The following is a 9,616-nucleotide window of genomic DNA, read 5'->3' as shown; positions in this document are numbered from 1 at the left end:
ATAATGGCTGTTTACTCAGCAGAAGCCCCTTATTCCTAAAGGGATGCTATAAAATTTCAAACATAAGCAGTTAAAAAACACACAAAACCTGCAGAGTCTGCCAACCTGCAAATTTACAATAGCTTCATGATTGTCTCCTCTCTTCTGTACAGAAAAATCAATGTACAGAGAGAGAGATTAAACTTCCCCTATCAAGGCATTTTCAATTCTCTGAGCCTTATGTCAGATAATCCCAAACAACAGGGCAGCTTCTTCCTGGGCTCAAAGACGTGAAACATCCTGTATCAAAAGTTGGGAAGAGAAGGGGAAGGAGGGACCTTGCGGTGACTTCTTGTGAGGGAAGTTCTGCATCTCTGATGAACTGGGTGTTTCTTAATTATCAAATCAGGGTGAGGAAGGAAGGCAGGAATACTATTTTAATGCTAATTTACACACCCGTCCCAGATCCCTGTGGCTGGCGTAGCTATTGCTCAGAAGAACAGCTTGGCTTTTGCTAGTGCCAGTGTTATATATTCAGCTTGCTCTAGTGAAACAGGGACGAGCCTGCCCTGGTAGAACTCGCTACAGCCGAGCTTCAGCGAAGTTCCTGAGGTAATAACACCCCTGGGACTGTCGGTGAGCAGCTCTGCTTGCTGAAAATTAGAGAAATGCAGGAAGTGAGGTTTAGAGCTTGCCTTTGGGTAACTGGCCATTAAAAAGAGATTACTGAAGACCTAATGACTGCTTAAATGCCCCTTTAGGGGTGCAGAGCATCATTGCCTGTATTTTGAGGGATTACAGATCCAGCTCTCCTGCTGTATTTAGTGTAGGCAAACTCAGTTTTAAATTCTTCAGTCCTGCCAAGCTGGCCAAGTATTACAACACTTAGCAGAGGGATATCATTTCAACTGCCTGCACAGCAACTCAAAAAACAGACCGGCATCCATCTTGGGAATATGTGCATCAACCCGTGGCTGCTAGTGGTCCTGTTTTACCTGTGGTGTGCAGCGTAGCCTGGCCATGAAGGCAAGAAAGAATCCTGGGGCTGATATATGTGCTCTGCCTCCCCTCAGGTGCCCCTGTTTTCCCTTGAGCCCTCCTGGCTCTAAAGATAGAGACAGGCTGCTCGAGAAGCAAGAGCGCAGGGCTGGAAGAGCTGTCAGCATCCTGTAACTCTGTTTAGGCCGACAGTTTTGTCCGTGCCTCCCTGCAGGCTGTTTTATGGTGCTCAAAGGATTTAACTGCAAAAATGCAGCAGTTTGGCAGCCAGAGATTAGGGTGTTAGTGCAGAGTGTTGGATCTGGAGATAAAATTAAGGTTTCTTCCTGCCCACAAAGCCTGATTTGTAAACAGAGAGCGAGAACCGAGCTGCAGCAGCTCAGAAGGAGTTGATAAAGTTCAGATACGCATTCAGGAAGCCTGTCGGATCCTCCAGCTGTGGATAGTGGCTAATGTGGTCATCCAGCACAGATACCGTGGACGTGGGAAGCACCTTCCTGTCGGAAGAACGCAGCAGCTTAAGCACAGGAACTGCCACTCGGCCCACAACCACCCAGGTGCTACCAGTGAGGAGGACAGAACCCTCTCACACAGTTGGGATTCTGCTCATAGCATGGTTTTGGGACAAAAAAGGCTGTAGCGGCTACAGCTGATCACTCTTCCAAGTGGTGGATTTGCTTCAGGTTAGTTTGGAAGAGAAGACTCCCTCAATCAATAAATCTTACTTCAGTCTGATGCGGTTTTAAAATGCATGACTGATTTGACTTGAGAATTGTGACTTTTGGTGCCTAAAATGGGGAAGCGATTTCCAAACTGCTTCTCTGGCTGAATCGCGTGGCTGTGCAGGTTAGGGGGGGGAATTAAAAACAGCCTTGTTGGGGTTTTTTTGGAAAAATCCAAGACAAAATCTCCCTCAAAATGAAAGCCCCGTTGCATATTCCCACTTTGTGGCAGGTATTGTCTTACTTGTAAAGCTGAAGAAACTCTGGGTGTGGATTCACAGGGTCCAGGGGCCCGTAGATCAGATGCACTGCAAGAAAGAAGCGCAGACAGAGCTTTTATACCCAAGGACATCCCTAAACCAAGCCAAGGAGACCTGTTGCAGACATGTTCCCCCCTCGCATGGAGCTCAGGAAGCTTTCAGCAGAGCATTGAGCAAACCAGCTGCCAAAGGGGCTCTTGCTTCTCTGCCCTGGGGGTCAAGTTCAGCCTCCAACCCTCCTCCTGCAAACATCAAACTTGCCTTGAGTGGTTGCAACTTCTCCTGAGCTTGAAAAGCACCTCAGCTTGCCTGGGCTGGAGAAACTGGAGGCTCCGTGGAACAAACTCTTTTTTTTTTCCTCTTACTTTAATAATTTCACAACTCTCCGCTGTAACTGAGCCATAAACAAGAGCAGGGAATTTTGTTACCCCCTGCACAAACTGGATTTGAGCCACGTCGTCTTCATCATTAGTGGAAGGAGCCAACACCACCTTCCAGTGCCTGCAGGCGAGGCGGGTGATTCCCAACATCCCAACCAGTAAATCGAAGAAAATGGATTCCTACTCACATGGGACAGAGGTGGACATCAAAGCCCCAACCCAGCGGTCTCTGTGCTTCTTTCTCTGGTTTATGTACTGCAAAATACTGAAGAGAAACCTGTTGTTATACAGCAGACGGTGCCTCGAGGTGTTGCACAGCCTGGAAATGGCTTTATTTAGGAAGGGAGAAACAACCTGCAGTCTGGGGAGATGGGAGGATAAGGTTTGAATCCTTCCCAGCTGAGATGGTAGCAAATTTGTGTCCTCTGCTCCCAGTCAAACGCCACGGCGTTGTAAAAAAGGGGGTGAACTGTCGTAACCTTTGTGCTGGACGATGCAGTGAATCGTAGAATCCCAGAATCATCTCGGTTGGAAAAGCCCTTGAAGATCCTCCAGTCCAACCATGAACCTCACCCTGACCGTTCCCAACTCCACCAGATCCCTCAGCGCTGGGTCAACCCGACTCTTCAACCCCTCCAGGGATGGGGACTCCCCCCCTGCCCTGGGCAGCCCATTCCAACGCCCAACAACCCCTTCTGCAAAGAAATCCTTCCGAAGAGCCAGTCTGACCCTGCCCTGGCGCAGCTTGAGGCCATTCCCTCTTGGCCTGCCGCTGGTTCCTTGGCTCAAGAGACTCATCCCCCCTCTCTGCACCCTCCTTTCAGGGAGTTGCAGAGGGCCATGAGGTCTCCCCTCAGCCTCCTCTTCTCCACACTAAACCCCCCCAGTTCCCTCAGCCGCTCCCCATCACACCTGTGCTCCAGACCCTGCACCAGCTCCGTTGCCCTTCTCTGGACACGTTCGAGTCATTCAATGGCCTTTTTGGAGTGAGGGGCCCAAAACTGAACCCACTCATCGAGGGGCGGCCTCACCAGTGCCGAGCACAGGGGTGAGATCCCTTCCCTGTCCCTGCTGGCCACACTCGTGCTGATACAAGTCAGGATGCCACTGGCCTTTTTGGCCACCTGGGCACACCGCTGGCTCATTATCAATCCCCCCCCAGGTCCCTCTCTGACTGGCAGCTCTCCAGCCACTCCTCCCCAAGCCTGTAGCGCTGCTGGGGGTTGTTGTGGCCCAAGGGCAGAACCCAGCATTTGGCCTTAGTAAAACTCCTCCAGTTGGCCTCAGCCCATGCTCCAGCCTGGTGAGTGAGTCACAGTGAGCTGCAGTCAGCCAGCAAATGAGCACCAAAAGGTTGATTTACCCCTTAACAAACCTCGTGCTGCTTTGCTTGGGCAGCAGGGCTAAAAGGAGGGTTGCAATCAGATCCTACAAATGGTCAGGGCAGAAATCAGCCACTGAGAGGCAGCACCATCTGGGCGCTCCCATGCTCACAGGCATCACGGCGGCTCTGAAACCGTTTCAGTGCCCCGCAGAAGAGGAGCCAGCGTGGAGGAATGCAGGAGAAGAGGAAATTGCACTGGTCTGGTCTTGCAGTGAAAATCTGAACTGCTAACAGCTCCTCAGCCTGTCTCCTCACCCCAGCTGGCAACGTGGTGACTCCTCGCTTCAGCACAGCTCTCGGGGGCTGAGGCTCACAATTTAAACCTCAGGTTCAAGTCAGTTGGGTTATAAAAAGCCTTCCAAGGATGGGAAGCTACACTAAATAAACATACTGATACTCTGACACATGGCATTTAAAGGGCTGGAGATATTTTGGCACTGAGCTTCCCATCAGGTCTGTGCTGCCAACAAAGGTGACACAGCAAAAATTTGCCACGACGTGACTTGCCAAAGGGGCAGTTTGTCAGCCAGTGTAGCCATTGCTGGGCTTGGGCATGTATCCCTCGTTACAAAAGGCAATTAATGAGTGCCCTTGGGTAAGGCTGAGCTGTCTGGTCCTTACTGGGATTTGTCTGAAGATGGTGGGAGGAGAGAGGAGTTTGTATGCTGGGGGAGAAGGGGACACAGAGGTCCCACTGAATGGGGATACTGAACTCACAACCACCAGCCTGAGGTCCTGCCAAAAATCCCAAACTGGAGAAAACCAGATTTAGCTCCAGTTGTTAATAAAAACGACAGATTCAAGCCCCTAACTTCTAAAGGAGAAAAAAACCCCCACATTGTACATCTCCAGCGTCGTCCTTCTCCCAGTGTGCAGGCTCAGATCCTCCTGATTTGACTTCGTTTACCTGCCTTGCACCATCCCAGCAAGAATCCCTGCTCCTGCATCACCGCCCAGCTCTTTTTTGGGGTGTGATGATGATTCCAGACCCAGCAGAAGCAGCTGGAGGCTCTGGGGTGCCAGTGTCCAGGGACCTGGCTGAGCTCTGGTAACCTCCGAGCTGCTGCATGGCTCTGCCTGCAAACAGAGGGATGCCATGGGTGTAAAACTAAGCTCAGGCAGCAATTAACAGTGACATACCTGTCAACAACGAGATTGCCGTCGTTGGTCCGCACCACTGTCCACATGTCCCAGTACTCTGCCTGCGAAGGCTGCGTGTAGGGCCCAAAGACAGCCCCAAGCCTGGAAAGAAAAAGAAAAAAAAAGAGTTCAGAGCGGCACGGCAGCAGCCGTGTTAGCAGACAACTCAAAAACTAGCCAAAGGCAAAAAAACCCAGTTGAGCGCTTCTAGTTTCTACTGTGAAACGTGGGTGCAAGCGCAGCATTGTAAATCATCCCCCGAAGGCACCCAGTGTTGGACTTGGCCAGTTTAAAGGGCTTTTTGGAAAAAAAAAAAGGGGTTGCAACATCTGATAAAACTATGTATCTGATCGCGTGCCGTATGTGATTAGGGTTTTCATTGCCTCTGTAACCGGCACGAGTCCAATACTCGTGGGAGAGAAAGATTTCAGCATATGGTGAAAAGCTGTTGTGGTTTATTATTAGGCTGAAGCGCTTTGCCAACATGGAGAGGGAATGGCCCAGAAGATCAAGGTCGTTCAAATCCAGGGGCAAATCTCTCCTGGGACAGTGCCAGGGAAACCGCTCACCTGTCAAATACCCTAATTCCTAGGTTGGTCCCCTCCCCGCTTGGCTCACATCCCCCGTACGGACTGCACCCAGCAGCACGGAGACTCACCCTCTGGAGAAGAAAAAGAAGTTCATCAGCCGCGTGATGACGGGGGACAGCAAACCCCCATCCTTGAGGATCTTGGGCAGAAGGGAAAAAAAGAAACAGCACTACTCGGTATCATACAGACGGGTAAATCCTGCCTCCTCAGAGGGCTTTTCCCCTGGCTCCCCATATTCCGGCAGTTTCCCAGCTCAGCCCTGACCCTCAAGATGTACACAAACTCTTGGCGGTGAGACGTCAGCGCTTCAAGGGGTGATTATTGGGATATTTGGATGCAATAAGCCGCACCCTGACAGCCCCTGCTTCTCCCCACCACCTCTAACGATGCCTGTGAGCAGCTCAGGTGCCATTACCGAAGCGGGAAAAGCAGCAGGTATCTGAGGCAGGTAAAACCCCAAACTCACAGAGTCAGCCTTCTGCTCGAGGGGCGATTCAGTACAACTAGAGGGGGTAGCAGCTCACCTTCTGGATGAACCGGGGGTAGTGCGTTTCGGGGAAAATCCCTGGAAGGATGTCAAAGAACAGAGTTGTAGCGCTACAAGTGTTTTGCTCTGCATCTCCCAGTCTCTTCCCCGTCTTCATGGTGCCATGAAAGGTGGCACAGGCAGCCCCAGGACTGATGCTGCTGGTTAATTACAGCACCTTAATTGCAATTCGCTTGGGGTTTGGGTGGTGCTTTTTCTCAGACGGGAAGGCCATCCTGTCCTGTGGATCCCCATCCCTCCCAGCCCACCCACCCCACAACACCGGACAAACCTCACCTCCATTGGATAAACATAGGCTGTTGATCAAGATGCTTCCAGTTTTATTGTGCTCATACCTGGGCGACAGAAGAGAAGAATGTGAAACACAATTAGACCTACAGGCTCCAAGAAGTGACCGACCAGCAGGTCAAATTAACAGTATCAGATCATCTCTGCTCCCCTGCTGTCCCTGGCTTGATAAAAAGGAGCTCGGGAGGGAAGTTAAACATCCTAGCAGCTGGGATCTGATGGATGGGAGCCTCAGATCTGCCCACCATGGATGTGTCCTGAGACCTCTCAGCCTTCGTTCAGCTGTAGGTACAGGGAAAAGGGGGTTCTGCGCTACATCCTTTCACTTATCTGCTGGAAATCGCCTTGATGGGGACACAACAAAGAGCAGCCAGAGCATCAGTGGTTGCAGTGACCTGTGCAGCAGCTCCTGTGCGACCGTATCCCCGTAATCGTGGGACAGGAGATTAATCCTCTGGTGGCGGAGGCCGAGGTGATGCACCAGCCCCTCAACGATGCTGGCTTGCTCAAAGATGGAGTAGCGGTGGGGCCTCTGTGAAGCAAAGCAGGAGAGGAGCCGCAGTGAAAGCCTGAGCCCACAAACTCCAGAATAAACACCCAAATGGAGAAATACGGGGTGGAGACCAGTAGTTTGCAATCCCGGACAGAGCAGTTGGGATGTCCTGGGCCAGCAGTTATGACCACAAGCCTATGGGAGCACTGCCCATGCCCCAGAGGGGTCAAGGTGTGCTTGGGAGTCACGTTAAACCCAAGTAAAGGTGAGGTGGTGACAGAGCCAATCTCCACCATGCACCTTCCTCATCCCCCCTGCTACTATAATGTCTTATTCCTTTTCCAGATGTAAATGGGAGAAGAAACTGGACTGCAAACGCCAATTTTCCGGGGATGCTGGCACGGCAGAACAACCTCTGGGCCAAAAGTGACTGCAAAAATCCTCTTCCCAGGCTACTTACAGGCTTGTCACTGAAACCAAATCCTACAAAATCCAGAGCAATCACCCGGTGAAACCGCTGGGTCAGCCCTTCCCAGATCTGGAAGAGAAATGCATTAAAAAAAAATAGCTAATGGGAGCAGAGAGAGGAAAAGTCTGTGGCAATGCACAGCCATGGATGGCCATGCTCCCGGCCGCTCCCCCAGACAGCACCTTCCAGCTCCAAGAAAACAGCAGGAGGTTGCAATTTCCCAATAAACAGCAAGACCATCCCCCAAAAAAGCCAAGAAATACTTGTGGGTCTTTTTCTCCTGCTTTGAGCTGGAGTGTGGGAAAGGGCAATGTGAAAAAAGCTCGGCTCCTGTGCAAGGCATGGGGAGAGGAACAGGGCTGCTATCCCAGAGCACAGTGGTGCCCCCAGCAGAAACTCCTCTGGAGCATTTCCCTCTCCGGGCTGAGCCCCGAGTCCATCTGCTCATCCCCAAGAGGGAGAAACCACGGGGTTTCCTGCTGGCATCCAACCCCCCCGTGCACTCACTCCCCTCACCTTGCACCAGTCGTAGCTGGAGGTTGGGAAGCCGTGTAGGAGGACGACAATGTCGGAGCTGCCAACAGCACCGGTTGAATCTGAGGAGGGAACGAGGCACCTCAGGGTCAGCTTTTCCCCCCCCAATTTCCTCCCTTGTAAGACAGGTGTTGCTGTTCGAGCCCAACCAGCAGCTCGGTGTTACCTTTCCCTTTGCTCCCCCAAAACCAAGCGTGGGTTTGACTCACACAGAAGCTTCCCAGTGCCAGCGTGGCTTTGGAAACCCGGCCAGATGAGCCACTGCAGCTTCTGGCACCAGCTACTTAATGCAAACTAAGGTTTTACTTAGCACAAATTAATTGCAGCTACACTTAAGTTGCTACACTGGGTGACAACCACTCCAGCAAATAGGTTTTTTGGTATCTTTTCCTTGCTGTGACCCATCAGAGGATCCTTCCCTATGAAGACCAAGATATTGACACTGGTGCACAAGGACCAACCTTCATGACTTCACTCAATTAAAACGTTTTGATAATGAACAGCCACACTGCACCTGGGTCCATGCAGCAGCTCCCCTTAAAGCCATTATGTTTTGGGAGGGATTTTCCATCTCCCTGCCTGGCCTTGGGGACATCCCCAGGGCCACCGAGAGGAGCAGAGCCCCCAGCCCCGCTCCCCACCGAGATGGATGAGGTGTCCCCAGGGCTCGGTGCAGCCCCATCACCTCTGTAGAAGATGTTCTGGTCCTTGTAGGTGAAGTAGCCTCCGGAGGACCTCCAGGAGAGGAGAGTTGGGGAGAGCTTGGGGGGTGGGATGTGCAGGTAGACGGCGAGAAGGGGCACGCTCAGCAGCCCCACCTGCACCCACAACTCCTTCATCCTGCGGGAGAGAGTGAGGCGCCTGTCTACCAGGATTTGCCCCATAACCCGCAAGTCCCCCTAACCCCCTCCATGTCCCCATAACCCCCATGTGCCCCTAACCCACCTCCTTGCCCCCATAACCCCCATGTCCCCATAACCCAACTCCACATCAACATAACCCACCTCCAAGTCCCCCAAACCCCCACATTCCCATAACCTGCACATCCCCAGGCTGGCAGGTCCATGAAAGTGGTCTCTGCAGTAAAGGTTAGGGGTCTGAGGGGGTATGTGGGCCCCACTGGGGGTCTGAGGGAGGACATGGGCTCCATAGGAGTCTTAAGGGGGTGTGTGACCCCACTGGGGTTCTGAGGGGGAATGTGGACCCCATAAGAGGTCTCAGGGGGGACATGGGCCCCCCTGGGGTTCTGACAGGGGACATGGTCCCATATGGGGTCTGAGGGGGGACATGGTCCCCACAGGGGTTTTAAGGGGGTGTGTGACCCCACTGGGGTTCTGAGGGGGAACGTGGGCCCCACTGGGGGTCTGGAGGTGCACATGAGCCCATAGGGGGTTTGAGGGGGAACGTGGGCCCCAACCTGGGGCTGGTGGTCAAAGGGAAACAGAAATGGGGGGGCCCTAAAGCCCCGCCCACCGGCCACACCCTCGCTAAGACCCGCCCACACAAACAAGCCCCGCCCCCTCACCCCCAGCCCCGCCTCTCCACGGGCCAAGCCTCGCCCTCAGCCGGCCACGCCCCCCGCCCCCCTCCCTGCCGCGCGCCCCCTGCCCTGAGGGAGTCAGGCCCCACCCCTCGGCGGCGGTGGGCGGAGCCTCCGCGCCTGGCGGGGCCGCGGGGCGGGCGGCGGGACCGCGCGCGCCTCACCTGCCTCAGGTACCTCGGCCGCGCGCCGGCACGGCACTGGCCCCGCCCCGCGCATGCGCCGTCCGCCGCCCCGCCCCGCTCCCCGCGCGTCACGGCGCGTGCAGCCGCGGCGTCCCCGGTTGCCCGG

General features: G+C 53.6%; 1 protein-coding gene across 4 annotated transcripts; it reads right to left on the bottom strand.

The window, feature by feature from the left end:
* Nucleotides 1-655: 655 nt before the first annotated feature.
* Nucleotides 656-9,547, bottom strand: MEST (mesoderm specific transcript). 4 transcript variants are annotated; one of them, XM_074869646.1, is made up of 12 exons: nt 9,490-9,547; nt 8,471-8,625; nt 7,768-7,847; nt 7,243-7,320; nt 6,685-6,821; nt 6,278-6,336; nt 5,979-6,019; nt 5,523-5,593; nt 4,865-4,966; nt 2,529-2,605; nt 1,945-2,008; nt 656-1,475 (listed from the first exon to the last, which is right to left on the bottom strand). In XM_074869646.1, the coding sequence occupies exons 2-12, from the start codon at nt 8,622-8,624 to the stop codon at nt 1,358-1,360; spliced, it is 981 nt and encodes a 326-aa protein (XP_074725747.1). In that variant the 5' UTR covers nt 8,625; nt 9,490-9,547; the 3' UTR covers nt 656-1,357. The 4 variants fall into 4 exon arrangements, with proteins under 4 accessions (XP_074725747.1, XP_074725745.1, XP_074725746.1 ...); XM_074869644.1 differs by having other exon boundaries at nt 5,434-5,525; XM_074869645.1 differs by lacking the exons at nt 656-1,475; nt 1,945-2,008; nt 2,529-2,605 and having other exon boundaries at nt 3,648-4,966.
* Nucleotides 9,548-9,616: the final 69 nt, after the last annotated feature.

This window comes from Strix uralensis, chromosome 5, assembly GCF_047716275.1.
Source record: "Strix uralensis isolate ZFMK-TIS-50842 chromosome 5, bStrUra1, whole genome shotgun sequence".
In the NCBI taxonomy this organism is placed as follows: domain Eukaryota; kingdom Metazoa; phylum Chordata; class Aves; order Strigiformes; family Strigidae; genus Strix; species Strix uralensis.
Note: the sequence above shows the minus strand (reverse complement) of the source record. Positions and strands in the feature narration are given on the sequence as shown.

Coding starts and splice junctions, on each gene's coding strand:
- MEST (XM_074869643.1), bottom strand. CDS start 8,624: ATGAAGGAGTTGTGGGTGCAGGTGGGGCTGCTGAGCGTGCCCCTTCTC. Junction 7,848..8,470: donor CCAGAACATCTTCTACAGAG/GTGATGGGGCTG, acceptor TTCCCTCCTCAG/ATTCAACCGGTGCTGTTGGC. Junction 6,337..6,684: donor GCACAGGAGCTGCTGCACAG/GTCACTGCAACC, acceptor TCTGTCGCCCAG/GTATGAGCACAATAAAACTG.